Below are 18,978 nucleotides of genomic sequence, written 5' to 3' on the forward strand. Positions count from 1 at the left end.
TCCCACTGGTACTTTGCCACTTGAGCCACACTTCCAACCCTACTTTTTGCTGGTTATTTTAGACATGGGCACATACACACGCACACGCGCGCACACACACACACACATTTTATTTGACACTGATCTTATGTGTGCACACGGGCACACACACACATATATGCTAGTTCTAAGGCTTGAGCTCAAGGTCCAGGTGTTGCATCTGAGCTTAAGTCTAGTGCTCTACTACTTGATTCACAGCTCCATTTTTGGATTATTGGTGATTAATTGGAGGTAAGAGTTTCACAATCATTCCTGGGTTCTAACCGCAGTTGTCATCTATTAGTCTCCTGAGTAGCTACAATTACAGGTGTAAGCCACCAGCATACAACTTGATAAAAATAAATAAGAAGTAAAAATTAGCCTGGCACCGGTAGCTCACATCTGTAATCCTAGCTACTCAGGAGACTGAGATCTGAGGATCACGGATCAAAGCCAGCCCGAGCAGGAAAGTCTGTGAGACTCTTATCTCCAACCAACCACTAGAAAACTGGAAGTGGTGCTGTGGTTCAAGTGACAGAATGCTTGCCTTGATATGAAGAATACAGGGGCAGCGCCCAAACCCAGAGTTCAAGCCCCATGACCGACCAAAAAAAAAAAAAAGAAAGAAAAAAGAAAGAAAAATTAGGACTGGGAATATAGCTTAGTGGTAGAGTGTTTGCCTAGCATGCATGAAGCCCTGGGTTCAATTCCCCTGGGTTCAACCACATAAACAGAAAAAACTGGAAGAAGCAATGTGGCTCAAAGGTAGAGCACTAGCCTTGAGCACAGAGTGGCTTAAGGACAATGCCCAAGCCCTGAATTCAAGCCCCAGGACTGGCAAAAAAAGAAAGAAAAAAAAAGAATCAAGCCTGTGTTTTCTTACCCCTTACAGAATGGTGTTTTATCTGCATTGCCTTATTTTGGCTGTTGGTTATGTATGATCCTGTCTGGTCAAGCTGCTGACAACTTAAGGGTCAAGTGGGATTTTTCCGCTTTAAATGTTCGAAGAATTTTTACCTTTATAGGTAAGTTAAGCAAGTCAAGTTTTAGGTTTTTGTGTCTCGGGGATTGTGTGTTGGGGATTTACCACAGGATCTTGAACTTGCTAGCCAGGAGGTTTTTTGTTTTTGTTGTTTTTTTTTTTGTCAGCCGTGGGGCTTGAACTCTGGGCCTGGGCGCTGTCCCTCAGCTCTTCAGCTCAAGGCGAGCGCTCTACCACTTGAGCTACAGCGCCACTTCCGGTTTTCTGGTGGTTTATTGGAGATAGGAGTCTCACGGTCTCTCCTGCCCGGGCTGGCTTTGAACCGTGATCCTCAGATCTCAGCCTCCTGAGTAGCTAGGATTACAGCCGTGAGCCACCAGCGCCCAGCTAGCCAGGAGTTTTTACACTATGTCCCCAGGCCTCGCTGCTTTAGTGGAGTCTCACCTGTTATCGGGGTCAGCTGAACCACAGTCTGCCTAATTACGCCACCCTTGCAGCTGAGATGACATGTGAGTTTATTGACTGAGATAGAAGTCTTACTAACTTTACCCAGGTGGCCTCACACCACAGTCCTCCTGATCTTCCACTTCCAAGGCTGGGATTACAGGGGTAAGCCACCACAGAAAGTGGTGAATGAGTTTTTGTTTTGTTTACATTTATCAAGACATAAGAAAACAAAGTGTTTTCCTATTTTTACATACAGCTAATACAATATTCAACACCAAAAACACTCTGCCTTGGATTAAAAAAAAAAATTATAATGAGCTTTTCCCCCAAATGACCAGTTCTACAGTTGACGTCAGTTGGGGGTGGGAAAATTCAGCTCTTCCACTCCTGGAAAGTAGCTCACAGAACTCAGAAAAACACTTCATTCATACTCGCTTCCTTATTAGGAAAGGTTCCAATGGGTAATCTGATGGGCCAGATTGAGCAGGGTAAGGTAGGTGGAAAGTGGGGGGGAAAGGGGAGTGGCATGTGTGGGGTCCTATCCCCTCCCCAGGGTCCCCATCCTCCACGCTGCTCAGAAGCTCATCCTGCACAGTCTCCCCGGTAGCCCAGGCTGGCCACAAACTGAGAATCACCTTACCCCTAAATCTTCAGACATGGGGGTGCACACCTGCCCCTGACCCTGTTCTTTGGAGTTAGTGTCAATGCTCAATTCACTAGACAGGAATGGCTGAGTAAATCATTGGCCCTTGTGATCTTTCTTTCTTTCTTTCTTTCTGTCATGGGGCCTGAACTCTGGGCCTGGGCGCTGTCCCTCAGCTCTTCAGCTCAAGGCTAGCACTCTCCCACTTGAGCCACAGTGCCACTTCCGGCTTTTTTCTTTTTGCTTATGTGGTGCTGAGGAATCAAACCCAGGGCTTCATGCATGCAAGGCAAGCGCTCTACCACTGAGCCACCTTCCCAGCCCCATCCCTCAGCTCTTCAGCTCAAGGCTAGCACTCTACCCCTTGAGCCACAGCACCACTTCTGGTTTTCTGGTGGTTAATTGGAGATAAGAGTCTCAACCCTGATCCTCAGATCTCAGCCTCCTGAGCAGGTAGGATTACAGGTATGAGCCACTGGCACCCAGCTCAACTCTATTTTCTGCTCCTCTCTCCTCCCCAGAGACTGGAGAATAGGGCTAAAAGTCCAACCCTCTAATCATACACTAATCATTTTGTGGGACAGAAGTTCATGCCCAACCAGAAACTTCCAGGGCCTATCATTGTGATACACACCTGTAGTCCCAGCTACTGGGGAGGCTGAAGTGGAAAAGATTATTTGAGCCCAAGAGTTTGAGGCTAAGCTGGGTGCCAATGCCTCACAACTGTAATCCTAGCTAGCTACACAAGCAGAGATCTGAGGATCACAATTCAAAGCCAGCATGGGTAGAAAAGTCCCCATGAAATTCTTTAACTCCAATAAATGACTCAAGAAAGTAGGAAGTTGGTGCTGTGGGTCAAGTGGTAGAGTGCTAGCCTTGAGCACAAAAGAGGTTCAGGGACTGAACCAAGCCAGGTCCTGAGTTCAAGCCCTAGGACCAGCAAAAAAAAAAAAAAAAAAAAGTTTGAGACTAACCTCAATAATATAGTGAGATTCCACCTAAAATTTAAAAAGTGGAGCCAGGTGCCAGTGGCTCATACCTGTTATCCTAGCTACTCGTGATGCTGAGATCTGAGGATCGCAATTCAAAGCCAGCATGGGTAGAAAAGTCCCCATGAAACTCTTTAACTCCAATAAATGACTCAAGAAAGTAGGAAGTTGGTGCTGTGGGTCAAGTGGTAGAGCACTCACCTTGAGCTAAAGTGGTGAGGGACAGCGCTCAGGCCCACAGTTCAAGCCCCACAACCGACAAAAAAAAAAAAAAAAGAGTGGACAGCCGGGCCCAGTGGCTCACGCCTGTAATCCTAGCTACTCAGGAGGCTGAGATCTGAGGATCTCCCTCCAGAGCCATCTCAGGCAGGAAACTGTATGAGACTTATCTCCAATTAACAACCAGGAAACCAGAAGAGGCGCTGTGGCTCAAGTGGTAGAGTGCTAGCCTTGAGCTGAAGAGCTGAGGACAGCGCCCAGAGTTCAAGACCGCAAGCGCTCTACCACTGAGCCACCTTCCCAGCCTCACAAAGATGATTTTATCTGAGGGTTTTAGTGCCAAGAACCAAGGATCAAGACCAAATCTACACTTCTTACATCTCAGTGCCACAACAGTGGGAAGAAAATTTAAGTGATAATAAAAAGTAAAGTGAAAATAATTCTAAGCTTCTGTCTCTTCTTTAAGTGAATATACACTGAATTTCAAAATGTTTACCAAAGAAAGTGAACAGAGCATACACTAAATACCAGCCCCAGTTATTGGATGGCACTGCTGTCACACACCTGAGGACTGGCGCAAGGTCTACACGATGACATGGGCATGTTGTGCTTAGAAGCAAAATGGCTTGGTTTCTGACATCACTCAATAGACCCCAGTATTTCGCTTACCTACTTTGCCTGTATGAATTTAATTGCAATGAGTCAGGTGCCGTTTCCCTCTATGACCATAGTTTTCTGTCCTTCTCTTGTTCTCTTCTCCACTACCATAGGACCTTAGCTGAGTCCTGGTCACATGCAAACACTACAATAATTAGTATAGATAGTGTAATATTAGTAGTATAATGAGGTCTTATCCCCATGTTTTCTAGCAGTTTTTCTATAAGGAAACTTTCCATCAGTCTTTCAAGCAGTTCAGTGTTTATCCAGTAGGTAGCAGCAGTGTCAAATGTCAGGTTTTATGGAAAGAATACTAATACTAGGCTTCTTTTCCTTTATGTCCAGGCATGATTGGACCGGCCATATTCCTGGTTGCCGCTGGGTTTATAGGCTGTGATTATTCCTTGGCTGTTGCATTCCTCACTATATCAACTACACTTGGAGGCTTTTGTTCTTCAGGGTTCAGCATCAACCACCTGGATATTGCTCCTTCGTGAGTACAAATATAGATTCTCATAATTGGCTATTTTTATAATGATATCTATAAGTATAAAATTTATCAATTTAGCATTTTGTGTGTGTGTGCCAGTCCTAGGACTTCAACTCACGGCTTGGGCACTGTCCCTGAGATGATTTTTTTGCTCAAGGCCAGCATTCTACCAGTTGAGCCACAGCTCTACTTCCAGCTTTTTGGTGGTTAATTGGAGATAAGAGTCTCATGGAGGGCTGGGAAGGTGGCTCAGTGGTAGAGTGCTTGCCTTGCATGCATGAGGCCCTGGGTTCAATTCCTCAGCACCACATAAGCAAAAAGAAAAAAGCCGGAAGTGGCTTGAGCAAGGAAGTGGCTAGAGCACTAGCCTTGAGCTGAAGAGCTGAGGGATAGCGCCCAGGCCCAGAGTTCAGGCCCCATGACTGGACCCCCCCCTCCAAAAAAAAAAAAAAAGTCTCAGGGACTTTCCTGCCCCAGCTGGATTAGAACCAGGATCCTCTACATCTCAGCCTCCTAAGTAGCTAGGATTATAGGAATGAGCCACCAATACCTGGTTCCAATTTAGCCATTTTAAGTTTCTAACTGGAATTTTATGCCCACTAAATACTACACCCTCATGCCGCTCCTCCCATATCCTGGTAACCATCATTCTGCCTTTTGCTTCTGTAAGTTTGACTCCTTGTGAAAGACTGAATCCTTTGCAAAATTTCAGCTTACATAGTTGTTTTTAAACTTTTAATCTTGCTCTCTGACATTTGAAATAAAAGAAAATTGGAGCATGAAATAAGAATTGGAGCTATTGCCAAAAAATGCAAATGGATACTACAAAAAAAAAAGTCAAGTGCAATGAACTGAACTATTTTCTGGCTAGCTTAGAGTCCATGACCCAAGTCACAGATTGATCCAAGTAAAGTACTAAATATTAGTGAACTGTTAGAAAAAGAAAATACTGACTGGGTGCCAGTGGCTCACACACATTATCCAGGATACTGAGATCTGAGGATCTGAGTTCAAAGCCTGCCCAAGCAAGAAAGTTTCCATGACACTCTTTATTACCAATGAGCCACCAGAAAACTGGAAGTGGTGCTGTGGCTTAAAATGATAGAGCACTAGCCTTAACAAAATAGCTCAGGGACAGTGCCCAGGCCCTGAGTTCAAACCCCAATACCAAAAAGAAAAGAAAACTGATCACTAAGGAACCAGCACTGGTTCACTAATAGCCAAAATAGCCCAAGTTCTCTATAGATTTCTAGCCTATACAGTAAAGGAAGATTTGAGTTGTTAGGACTTGGAGACAGGATAGACAAAGATGAATTGGATGTATGATTCAATAAAAATTTACACTTACTAAATCTTAATATAATGTAGTGTGGCAATTTAGTAACATAAATAATGCCTGCAAGCCATTGAAGAAGGGAAGAGAATGGTGAGTGTGTCTGTAGCTAAGGTAAAAAGGACCGACATACTTGTTTTCAGTTGACCAAGACACTAGATTGTAAGTATGAACAAACACAAGGTTATATAAAGATGCATCTGTAAGGTAACCTCATCAAAGTCAAGATTATTTTTCACTATTATATTTTGACATAGCCCTTCAAATGAGTTTCCAGTTTTTGTTTTCAGACTAGAATTTCCTGGTTTCGAGAACAGTAGTGGCTAAGCAAATTGGTACCATCAATAATTGCAGCTTCTCAAAAGGCAAAGACAAGAATATCACAAGTTTGAGACTAGTGTAGCCAACCTAGCCAGATCTTCTTTCAAAACAAAATCTTCCTTGATGAATATGAATTATGCGGGGCTGGGAATGTGTCTCAGTGGTAGAGTGCTTGCCTAGCATGCATGAAGCTCTAGGTTCGATTCCTCAGTACCACATAAACACAAGCCAGAAGGGGCACTGTGACCTCGAGCACAAAGAGGTTCAAAAACAGTGCCCAGGCCCTGAGTTCAAGCTCCAGGACTGGCAAAAGTGTAGGGGGGAGGGAGGGAGGGAAGAAGGGAAAAGGGAAGGAGGGAGGGAGAGGGAAAAAAGGGAAAGAAAGAAAAGAACTATGCTGGGAAGGTAGCTCAGTGGTAGAGTGCTTGCCTTGCATGCATGAGGCCCTGGGTTCGATTCCTCAGCACCACATAAGCAGAAAAGGCCAGAAGTGGCGCTGTGGCTCAAGTGGTAGAGTACTAGCCTTGAGCTAAAGAGCTGAGGGACAGTGCAAGCCGGAAGTGGCACTGTGGCTCAAGTTGTACAGCATTCACCTCAAGATGAAGAGCTTAGGAACAGCATCCAGGCCCAGAGTTCAGGCCCCACAACCAGACCCAAAAAAAAAAAGAAAAAGAAAAAAAAATGACAAGAAAATAAAACAGTTGCTATGGGGGATAGATACCAGCAGATAGGAAGATGGCAACAGAGATGGCAAGTGAAATACTTTGTATGCATGCATAAAAACTGATGAAATGTGTTGAGATTGTTTCAAGAAGCGAAAGAGGAAGGAGAGTGAGGAGGGTGAGCTGGATTGAGGTACACTGTACTCATGTATGGAGATGTCACAGTGAAACCCCCTTGTACAACTACTACATGCTAATAAAAATGCAAAATAAAGTAAAACCTTAAGCCAGGTACTCCTGGTCACACCTGTAATCCTAGCTACGCCAGAGTCCTCAGCCTCTGTGTGACCCAACCTGGGCAGATAAATCCAGAGACTTAATTCCAGTTACCTAGCAAAAAGCCAGAGGTGAAGCTGGGTGCTGGTGGCTCATGCCTGTAATTCTAGAGACTCAGGAAGATGAGATCTGAGGATCATAGTTTGAAGCCAGCCTAAGCAAGAAAGTCCATGAGACTTGAACAACCAAAAAGCCAGAAGTGTAGTTCTGGCTCAAGTAATAGAACATCAACCTTGAGTACAAAAGCTAAGGAATAGCACCCAGCCCCCTGAATCCAAGCCTCAGTAACAGCACACCAAAAAAAGGTTAATATTTCTACTAGCATATTTCTACTAGCATATAATTGTGTACATGGCTTTTCCTCCATAGAATGAAATAGAGATTCTCAATGAATATTTCTGAAGGGAATTGAATAGATTTGCAGTGGCTGCTTCAACACAATTCTCGTTCTTGAGCAGCATAAAATCCAGACTGAAGCCATAATACAGTATGTTTTCTCCCATGGCTATTACTCTCTCCCGGCCTGGCCAAGTGTAATATAAATACCTGAATGAACTTCTTGGTGCTGACGCGTAGAATTTCACAGCATTCATCTGCACTTAATATCTGTCACTGAAAAGACCTGGCAATGCAGCACTTGGCCCCTCCTACTGCCACGGTGTTAATGGTTTAAAAGAGAGAGAGAGACAAGGCCTGCCAAGGTTGAGTAATTTAAGATACCCTCCCTCCAGGGGATAAGCCAGAACGATCTCTGTGCATAAGTGTGCTATTGGGGCATGTAGGCATGGATTTAAAACATAGTTTCCGAAGTTAAGCTGGGCACCAGTGGCTCATATCTATAATTCTAGCTACTCAGGAGGCTGAGATGTATGTTGGTTCAAAGCCAGCCTGGACAGGAAAGATCATGAGGCCCCCCCCCCCCCACACCTTTTTTTTTTTTGGTTGTGGGACTTGAACTCTGGACCTGGGTGCTGTTCCTAAGCTCTTCAACTTGAAGTGAATGCTGTACAACTTGAGCCACAGCGCCACTTCTGGTTTTCTGGAGGTTAATTGGATATAAGTCTCAGACTTTCCTGCCCTGGGCTGGCTTTGAACCGTGATCCTCAGATCTCAACCTCCTGAGTAGCTAGGATTATAGGTCTGAGCCACTGGCGCCCACTGTCACCTGGCTGATCAGGAGACTCTTATCTCCAGTTAATCACTAAACCTGAAGTGGAACAGTGGCTCAAGGAGTAGAGTGCTAGCCTTGAGCACAAAAGCTCAGAGACAGTACCTAGGCCCTGAGTTCTGGCCCCAGAACCAGTATACCAAAAAAAAGTTTATATAGGGTTTGGGGGAGGGGGAAGGCAGTCCTCAGCTTTTGTGCTCAAGATTGGTACTTTACAACTTGAGTCACAGCTCCGCTTCTGCTTCTTTTGGTGGTTATTTGGAGATAAGAATCTCACCGACTTTCTTGCCTGTGCTGGCTTCAAACTTCAATCCTCAGATTTCAGCCTCCTGAGAGGTAGGATTACCCATGCGAGCCACCAGCACCCTCCTTGTTTATAATAATTTCAACAGAGCTTTTGTTTGTTTTTCTCATTTAGGCACCTTTCTATTCACAGTAGCGAATGTATGTCAGACCCATGGCCTGCAACCTAGGTACTGAGGATCCTAGTCCTGATAGAAATGCCTTATCCAAAAAAAAAAAAAAAAAGGCCAGGCAACAGTGGCTCACGCTATAATCCTAGGTACTCAGTAGGCTGAGATATGAGGGTCTGTTCAAATCCAGCCTGAGTAGGAAAGTCCTTGAGACTCTTATCTCCAATAAACCACCAGACTACCGAAAGTGGTGCTATGGCTCAAGTGGTAGAGTGCTTACCTTGAGCTAAAGAGCTTAGGGACAGTGCCCAGGCCCAGAGTTCAAGCACCAAGACTGACAAAAAAAAAGAATTTCATGGGGGTTTTGGTGATGGTAGTGGCAGTGTTATTGTTTTGTTTTTCCTTTTCTTGGGGGCAGGGGGTGGGGAAGATGAGTACTCAAGTAGGGCAAAAATTTTTTTTAAGATTTGCATTTAAACATTAAATAAGAATATCTCATTCTCAAAAAAAAAAAAGAATATCTCATTCTCCTAAGATATCTTCTTAAAAGAAATCATTGCATTTGAGAAACTTTTTCCAAACTTGCTAGCAATACCTGTTGCTTTCTTTGGTCATACTCACACAATGTAGAACAAACTTGTCTCCCCAGGCAATGTAGAAGATTTAGCTGTAAGCAAAATATTCACTGGTGAAATCAGTATGTTATAAAATTACATATTTCACATGGTCTCATATTTACAATAATATACTAGAAGTAGAAACATAGTAAAACTAATACCAAAATGTTAATGCTGATTGTCTCTATTTGAAAGAATTACACCGTTTTTTTGTTGTTGTTGTTTTTCTTTGTCCGTCATGGGGCTTGAATTCTGGGCTGGGTGCTGTCCCGCAGCTCTTCAGCTCAAGGCGAGCGCTCTACCACTTGAGCTACAGCGCCACTTCCGGTTTTCTGGTGATTTATTGGAGACAAGAGTCTCATGGTCTTTCCTGCCCGGGCTGGCTTTGAACCATGATCCTCAGATCTCAGCCTCCTGAGTAGCTAGGATTACAGGCGTGAGCCACCAGCGCCCAGCTATGTTTTTTTGTTGTTATTTTTGTTGTGGTCTGTCATGGGACTTGAACTCTGGGCCTGGGGGGGGAAACAATTCTTTTTAACTCAGCGGGACATTGGTGGCTCATACCTGTAATGTAATGCCTAGCTAAGAGAATAAGGATCACACAATTCAAAGCTAGACAGGGTTTTAGGGAAGTTCACTAGACCCCATCTTCAGAATAGCCAGCAAGGGCTGGGAAGGTGGCTCAGTGGTAGAGCATTTGCCTTGCATGCCTGAGGCCCTGGGTTCGATTCCTCAGCACCACATAAGCAAAAAGAAAAAAGCTGGAAGTGGCGCTGTGGCTCAAGTGGTAGAGCGCTAGCCTTGAGCTAAAGAGCTGAGGGACAGCGCCCAGGCCAGAGTTCAGGCCACACGACCAGACCCAAAAAAAAAAAACAGAATAGCCAGCAAAAAAGCAAGGTTGGGGATGTGGTTCACATGCTAGGGCACCATCCTAGCAAGTAACACACACACACACCGTACACAACAGCTTTTATCCAGAGATCGTATGTATGAAAAATCATGTCAGCACTCTTATCATTTCAATGGCCTGTTCCGCTATGCAATGTCACAACACTAATGAACAATTGGAATATGTTTTTTCATCAGCTAAATATAAAATCCCAGTTGAGTAAGTCATTTTACAAGCGTATGAGCTCAGAGCAGAGCGCCATGTGGCGCGTGTGACCGAGCGTCTTATGCTTCCGCAGGTACGCTGGGGTGCTGCTGGGCATCACCAACACCTTCGCCACCATCCCAGGCATGGTCGGGCCTCTCATCGCTACAAGTCTGACCACACACGTGAGTCATTCCTTCACTTGTCCACTAAAAATGTTTGGGAAGGGGGAGTAGGGGTGTGGCTTAGCGGTAGAGTGCTTGCCTAGCAAGCATGAAGCCCTGCGTTCCATTCCTCAGTACCACAAACACAGGAAAAGCTGGAAGTGGTGCTGTGGCTCAAGTGGTAGAATACTAGCCTTGAGCAAAAGAAGCTCACCCAGACTGTGACTTCAAGCCCCAGGACTGGCAAATAATAACAAAATGTGTCTGTGTTACTGGAGCTCATCTCAGTGCTGTGTAATAGTCCACCATAGCCCTTATGCTGTAGGACTGACTATAATATAAGGTGGTTTTGGACATGGGCTTTGACCAGTAATGCTGCCATGATGCCCGCTATGTGGATTTTCTTTCTTTCTTTGTAGAACACTGTTACCGAATGGCAAATCGTCTTCTATATCGCTGCTATTATTAATGTATTCGGTGCCATTTTCTTTATGGTATTCGCCAAAGGTGAAGTGCAGAGCTGGGCTCTCAGTGATCAGCATGGACACAGAAACTGACGAAGCCAATAAAGAATCCTGTCTCCAGTGATGTATTTGTTTATCATGTAACCTGAAAGTGCCTTTGAGATTTTAATGTGTAAGCATTCTATATACAAAAAAAAAGTGTACTTGTGATAGTTTTTTTAAGGTTTGTAATCAGGAAGTGTCACTAGATGCCAGATGAGTAAAATGAGCAATTTTTAATTAATAATAATATATAAGCTGAACCTCATACTTCAAGTTCACAAATGTAGCTCCAAGTCAAGGAGCAGGAAGTAGCGGCAACACTTAAGGGAGTGAGCTGAAATGGACCCAGTTCCTTGGCTTAAATAATCTAGATTATAACTCTTAGATCTTAGAGCAAACCCACTCTTGTTCACTTTTCTCATAAAAATGATGTATCCCTGACAAACATGAGCTGCCAGCCACCGTCTAAAGAGGCCTGGTAGAGACTAAGGGCCACCTGCCCAGGCGGCCGCTGGCCTCAGCGCCACCGCCCAGGGCTTAGCAGGGGCCGCATATATGCTCACGCCTGCGCCAGAACTTTGGATGGCATTTTCCCTGGGGGCTCCTCATGTGTGTGAAGCTCAGAGCAGACAGAAGCCAGCCAGCCCAGCCATAGACTGCAGGGATCCCTCCGCTGCCCTCCCCAGGAAAGGGGGAAACCGTGTCACCAGACTGCAGCTGCTTCCCCTGCATCAGAATACAAGCTCCCAAATCCCAGGGGGTTCTGAGATAATGAAGAAGGAAACAAAATAGCTCATTTTTTTTCTTCAGCTGCCTTCATGTAAGACGCAGTGACTTTGAGGGCTGCGGGTGTAGCCCAGAGGCCCTGGGTGCCATCAGTCCCCAGCTGCAAGTGAGAGACTCAAAATGGCCTCCAGGCCTACAGTGAGGGTAACCACCTTTACTTCTGGGTCCTCAACTTGTATTTTTCCACTTCCTTTTCCTGACCCATCTCTTGGTGGTGATTAGGGCAGTGGGGTATAGTTCTGGTATAACTCCTGTCTTATCATGCACAAGGCCCTGGGTTCAATCCCCAGCACTCCAAAACAAAAAACAAAACAGACAAAGAGAGAAGAAAGTAGATCAAACTTGATTTATGTTTTATTTGTTCAACACTACCTGTAATGTCTCAACTGAAATCTGTTTAATGTAACATGATGTGAATACATTTACGTAAATTTTTAAATTTGTAAATATAAATTACATTGCTATGGTGATATTTCTTTTATAAATCATCGAAATAAACCTTTTGGGTTGATCTTTGGATCTGATGGTTCTGTGGTTTTTTTCCTAGCATTCTCGGGGATGTGAGCATCTACCTGTGCGTGCGGGAGGCAATGGAGGTGTGGCTCAAGTGGCAATTAGACTTGAACTTTAAAAGACTGAGACAACACCCAGGCCCTGAGTTTGAGCCCCAGAATAGGAGTGTGCACACACGCATGCACGCACACACACACACACACACACACACAGAGCTTACAGATGGCAATTGAGCCCCAGAATAGGAGTGTGCACACATGCATGCACGCACACACACACACACACACACACACACAGAGCTTACAGATGGCAATTGAGCCCCAGAATAGGAGTGTGCACACACGCATGCACGCACACACACACACACACACACACAGAGCTTACAGATGGCAATTGAGCCCCAGAATAGGAGTGTGCACACACGCATGCACGCACACACACACACACACACAGAGCTTACAGATGGCAGTTAGTGTTAAATAGTTCATTTGGGGAGTTTTTTTTTGGGGGGGTGGGACGGTTGCTAGTCATGGGGTTTGAATTTAGGGACTAGGTGCTGTCCCTGAGCCTCTTTGTGCTTAAGGCTAGTGTTCTACCACTTGAGCTACAGCACTTCTGGCTTTTTCTGAGTAGTTTATTGGAGATAAGGGTCTCATGGCCGTTTTCTGCCTGGGCTGGCTTTGAACCAGGATGCTCAGATCTCAGCCTCCTGAGTATTTAGGATTACAGGTGAAAGAGGATCCCACATATCCATCCCAGGGACCACACAGAGGCAGGCAGGCACAGGAGAAATATTATTACAAGGCTTATGAGAGGAGCCTTATTTCCCCCAAGAGGGAACACAAGGCCTCCGCCCCCATCCAGGTAGCAGGAGGGTCTGGGGGATAGGAAATGAGGTAGATGGGAGTTCAGGTGGGTCTGGGCGGAGAGAGGGAGGGGCCAGCTCTGTGCTGGGAACTCTAGGAATGGGAAGGGGGCCCAGGTGTGGGTAGAGCTGAGGACCAAAGGTGAGCATAATGCTAACAACAGGCCTAGACCGGGTGGCTCACACCTGTAATCCTAGCTACTCAGGAGGCTGAGATCTGAGAATCACAGTTCAAAGCTAGCCCAGGCAGGAAAGTCCATGAGACTCTTATCTCTAATAAACCACTAGAAAACCGGAAGTGGCGCTGTGGCTCAGGCGGTAGAGCGCTCACCTTGTGCTGAAGAGCACAAGGATAGCACCCAAGCCCAGAGTTCAAGCCCCATGACTGACAAAAAAAAAAAAAAAAGCTAACAACATGTGTGATGCCAGGCTGATAAATGGTTTTGATAGTATTGGGGAATCTCTTTGTTATACATAAAACACTCCCAGTTATTAAGCAAATGTTTACCAAACATTTGTTATGTGCCAAACATTATTCTTTGCACAGATACAAGACAATAAAGAAAGAAAGAGAGAGAGAGAAAGGGGGGGAGGCTGGGAAGGTGGCTCAGTGGTAGAGCGCTTGCCTTGCATGCCTGAGGCCCTGGGTTCGATTCCTCAGCACCACATAAGCAAAAAGAAAAAAGCCAGAAGTGGCGCTGTGGCTCAAGTGGTAGAGCTTGAGCTGAAGAGCTGAGGGACAGTGCCCAAGCCCAGAGTTCAGGCCCCACGACCCCAAAAAAAAAAAAAGAGAGAGAAGTGGAGGGAAGGAAAGGAGGGAGGAGGGAGGGAGGGAGGGGACTGGGCTTAGTGGTGGAGTGCTTGCCTAGCATGCTTGAAGCCCGGGGTTTGATTCCTCAGTACCACGTACACAGAAAAAGCTGGAAGTGGCACTGTGGCTCAAGTGATAAGAGTGCTAGCCTTCAGCAAAAGAAGCTCAAGGATAGCACACAGGCACTGAGTTCAAGCCCCAGGACTGGCACACCCCGTCGCCCCCCCCCCCCAATAAAAAGGAAGGTTGATCATTCTCATGGAGCCTAAAATCTTTTCTCTCAACCTTTGCTTCCTAAATTCTAGCTTTTTCAAAACTACCATGCAGAACATCATTACCCCCAATAGTCAAATCCTGTGCAAATTCCTGTGCTGACTGACTTGAGAATCAGGTTTCTGAAAGAACTTGAGATCACCCCTGAAGTGTGCAGCTTCTGGCCAGGATCCTCAGCCTTTTAGTTCCAGAAATCAGAAAGAGATGTTTAGTTCCTGTTAGTCTCCTTTTCTGATTTTGTTGTTGTTTGTGTCAGTACTGAGGCTTGAACTCAGAACTTACGCTTGGCTCTTTGTATTCAGGGCTGGCACTCTGTCACTTGAACCATGCCTCTACTTTGGGGTTTTTGTTGTCTCATTTGCTGCTGGTGCTGACTTTGATTCTCAGATCTCAGCCTTCTGAGCAACTAAGGTGAGAGTCTAAGAGTGGCACATCACTGTTGAAAAGAAAACTCCCGGGGCTGGGAAGGTGGCTCAGTGGTAGAGCGCTGCCTTGCATGCATGAGCCCCTGGGTTCCATTCCTCAGCACCACATAAGAAAAAAGCCAGGAGTGGTGCTGTGGCTCAAGTGGTAGAGCGCTAGCCTTGAGCTGAAGAGCTGAGGGACAGCGCCCAGGCCCAGAGTTCAGGCCCCACGACTGGACCAAAAAAAAAGAAAGAAAAAAGAAACCTCCCTCAAGCAGAAAACCTGATAAAGTATTTAAAGGCAGGAAGAATACTAGGAAATGACCCAGTTCTCTCAGCTAGAAAATGTGATAGAGAGTCAGGCCCTAGTGGCATGCCTGTAACCCTAGCTACTCAGGAGACTGAGATCTGAGGATCATGGTTCAAAGCCAGCCCAAGCAGGAAAGTCTGTGAGACTCTAATCTCCAATTAACCACCAGAAAACCGGAAGTGCCACTGTGACTCAAGTGGTAGAGCTGTAGCCTTGAGCAGAAGAGCTGAGGGACGGCACACAGGCCTGAAGTTCAATAGAGTATTTAAAGGCAAGAAGACCATAGGAAATGATCCAGTTCTCTCAGCCTAGAGCATGCTACCACCTCTGACAAACAGGAGTGAATGAATGTCTTATTTCAGCAGGAGAATAAACCTTTCTCATACACAGAAGACGTCCAGATGGATCACAGGGCCTTCTCAGATGCCTCTGCCTCTTAGAGCAACCATAAGCAGAAAATCTAGCTGCAAATCTAGCTGTAAAAGTCCTTAAGGTGGAAGACAATACAGGAAGGCATTGCTGGAGTGCTGTGACAGGAAGGCATTGCTGGAGTGCTGTGACAGGAAGGCATTGCTGGAGTGCTGTGACAGCTCGGCACACAACTCACCCGGAAAAGAAAGGCAAGGTCCTGCTCCGGCCTTGATGAGGAAGAGGAAGTCAGTAATTTTCCAGGCGCCTGCTTACTTTCCCTTGATCAGGGTGTTGGGGGAGGAGGAAAGTTAGAAGTTCCACGTCACTGCCAGCCCTGCTGGTGAGTGACAAGCCAGGATTATGCAACTGGGCTGAAAGTATTTAAACCATCCAGTTCTCTGGTTACTCGTACTCTTCTTTCAGGGGAGAAAAGGGGAGGGGGGAGGAAGGAAGGAAGAAAGAGAACAAAGTATGGAAGGAGAGGAGAAAGAAAAGAAAGCTGGTAATCTTAGCTACCCAGGAGGCTAAAATCTGAGGGCTGAAGCCAGGTCCGGACAGGAAAGTCAGTGAGGCTCCTGTCTCCAATTAACCAGCAAAAATGAAAGTGAGCCGGGTGCTGGTGGCTCACACCTGTAATCCTAGCCCCGCAGGAGGCTGAGATCTGAGGATCACAGTTCCAAGCCAAGGCCCTGAGCTCAGGGAGGCTGGGCTCTAGTGGCTCCCGCCAGTAATCCTAGCTACTCAAGAAGCTGAGATGGGAAGATTGCAGTTCTAAAAAAACCCGGGCAGGAAAAGTCCTTGAGACTCATCTCCAATTAATAACAGAAAAAGCCGGACCTGGTGTAGGCTCAAATGAGGGAGCAAACCACCTGGCGCACTGAGTTCAGGGACAGCTCCCAGGCCCAGAGTTCAAAACCCAGGATCAGAAAAACAAGTCTGTTCGTGTGTTGAGTTAGCTTTCTGCCCTTTATTCTAATTCCTCAGGACTTAGTACCACCTTCCATCCTCCATCTCTAAAAACCCACCGCACCCCACAAGTTACCAGCTTCCATTTGCTCCTTGGGTAAAATGACTATTCTCCCAGAAGCCGTGTATGGGTATGTGCTGAGTCTTGAACTCAGGGCTTGGCGACCTCGCTTGAATTTTCTGCTCCTGGTTGGTGCTCTACCACTTGAACTACAGCTCCAACTCGAGCCTTTGGGTGGCTAAATTGGAGATGAGTCACAGACTTTCCCGCCTCTACTGACTTTGAACCTCGCTTCTCAGATCTCAGCCTCCTAGGCAGCTGGGGTTACAGGTGTGAGCCACCATCGCTGGCTCAACCATTTCTTTTTTCTTCTTGATGGCGGCCTGGGGCTTGAACTCAGGACCTGTCCTTGAGCTGTTTTTGCTCAAGCTTAGCGCTCTGCCACGTTGAGCCACAACTCCCCTTCTGGCTTTTTGGTGGTTAACTGGAGATACGAGCCCCCCAGCCTTTCCTGCCCGGGCTGGCTTTGAACCTCGATCCTCAGATCTCAGCCTCCAGGTGGCTGGGATGACAGGCGTGCGCCACGAGGGCGGCTCCGGCCTGGATTGGAAGTGTGCGCACAGCTCCTCTCCCCGCAGCTGCTTGGGCTTCGCCGCGATCTCTCCGTGCTGAAGTCCACTCCCTGCGCCCGGGGGAGGACCTACGCAGCCCCGGAGGCCGGGGAGGCCCCCGAGACCCAGATTCGGACCCCTGGTGGCGGGCCGGGGCGTGGCGCCCCCGCCGGAAACCCGAGTCTGACCCTCTCCCGGCTGATCGGTGAATCAGAGCTTCCGGAGCCTGGATTTCCTTTGTCTCCGGAAACCCGGCTGCGGGGCCGGCCGAGCCCGCACAAAGGAATGCCGTGACTCAGCGCGCGCGCGCCCGGGGAGGCCCCGCAGGACCCCGGGGCCGAGGACGCGCCGCCCGCCGGGCCCGGGCCGCGCAGGCGCACGGCGCCAAGGGACCTCCTCAACCGCGCCCCGGCTCGCTGAACGCGCCAGAAAACGACCCAGGGGAGGAAGAAGAAAAGCACTTGCCTGAAGACCGCGACGCGCTGGATTCCCGGAGCCTGGGGAGGTGCCCCACGCCTCAGATCCCAGAAGGGAGGAGGCTCAGGGAGGAGGATCGGAATCGCAGGTCCGCCTGGGGAAACGCCAAGAGACCCGGTCTCCAACTAGAACAATAAGTGCCAGGCGCTGATGACTCAGGCCAGGAATCCCAGCCGCTCCGGGAGCCTGCCATCTGGGGGTGCGATCGGAGGGTGGGGAACGCTGGGAGACTTAGCTCCAGTCCACCTGGAAAAAGACAAAAAGGAAGTGGGGGGTGTGACTCAAGTGGTAGAACTCCAGCCTGGAGTGGAAAAAAGCCAGGTGAGAACCAGAGACCGAGGTCAAGCCCCAGCACCTGCACAAAAACCAAACGCAAGCTGTAAAATCAGATAACTTCATATCGCAAGCCAGGAATGAGGGCTTGACTACAGGGGCAGAAAGCCACTTTGGCACCTCCTGACCTATCAATTCTGCCTTTCTGGCAGAGAAGGCAAGGCTCCAGGAAGAAGCTGGACCAAAGCCTGGGTGGTTAGAAGAACTTTTCTGGAAAGGGCAATTGTCTAATAGAGTCTGTTAAGCTTGGGGTTCCTTCTGTGGAACTGTGGAGAAACAGGGGGCTGGCTCACACCTGTCACCCTAGTTATTCAGGAGGCTGAGACTTGAGGATCGATGTTTGAGGCCTGCCCAGGCAGGATATTTTGTGGGGCTCTTGTCTCCAATTAACCACCAAAAAGCTAGATGTGAAGATGTGGCTCAAGTAGTAAAGCACTAGGTTTGAGTGAAAGAGCTAAGGGACAAAGTCCAGGACCAGAGTTCTAGCCTCTCAGGGTGGAGAGAGCTCGAGGCAGAGTTCAAGCTTCCCTACCAGCACAAAAACAAAGGACAAGAAATAAGACAAGGATTTCCCCAAAGCAGAGCTGCAGGCCAGTTTCTTCCAGAATACTAATTATCTCGTGTGGGAAAAGGAAAGTTGTGTTTCTCTTACAGTGCTGAAGATCAGACTGTCCTCTGGGAAGTTGTAGAATGTTAACTAGCTAACAAAACACAGCAGTAATGCAGATCTAGCCGGGAGCCAGTGGCTCAAGCCTTTAATCCTAGCTACTCTGGAGGCTGAGATCTGAGATTCGCAGTTTTAAGCCAGTCTGGGTGAGGAAGTCTGTGAGACTCTTACCTCCAATAAACCACTAGAAAACCAGAAGTGAGCCAGGCGCCGGTGGCTCGTGCCTGTAATCCTAACTACTCAGCAGGCTGAGATCTGAGGATCATGGTTCAAGGCCAGCCCGGGCAGGAAAGACCGTGAGACTCTTTATCTCCAATAAACCACTAGAAAACTGGAAGTGGTGCTGTGGCTCAAGCAGTAGAGCGTTTGCCTTGAGCTGAAGAGCCGAGGGACAGTGCCCAGGCCCAGAGTTCAAGCCCCACAACCGACCAAAAAAAAAAAAGAAAACCAGAAGAGGTGCTGTAGCTCAAGTGGTAGAGCACTGGCCTTGAG

At 47.1% G+C, this 18,978-nt stretch overlaps 1 protein-coding gene across 1 annotated transcript in view; it reads left to right on the forward strand.

Moving 5' to 3' along the window:
• The window catches only part of Slc17a5 (solute carrier family 17 member 5), a 50,400-nt gene extending 38,037 nt beyond the window's left edge, over window positions 1–12,363 (forward strand). The window contains exons 8-11 of the mRNA XM_042687123.1: window positions 911–1,043; window positions 4,301–4,448; window positions 10,483–10,573; window positions 10,972–12,363. Coding sequence (XP_042543057.1) covers window positions 911–1,043; window positions 4,301–4,448; window positions 10,483–10,573; window positions 10,972–11,109 — 510 coding nt within the window. The 3' untranslated portion in view covers window positions 11,110–12,363. The remainder of the gene's footprint in view (window positions 1–910; window positions 1,044–4,300; window positions 4,449–10,482; window positions 10,574–10,971) is intronic.
• Window positions 12,364–18,978: the final 6,615 nt, after the last annotated feature.

Source organism: Dipodomys spectabilis, unplaced genomic scaffold (assembly GCF_019054845.1).
Source record: "Dipodomys spectabilis isolate Male_0828 unplaced genomic scaffold, ASM1905484v1 ptg000102l, whole genome shotgun sequence".
NCBI lineage: Eukaryota > Metazoa > Chordata > Mammalia > Rodentia > Heteromyidae > Dipodomys > Dipodomys spectabilis.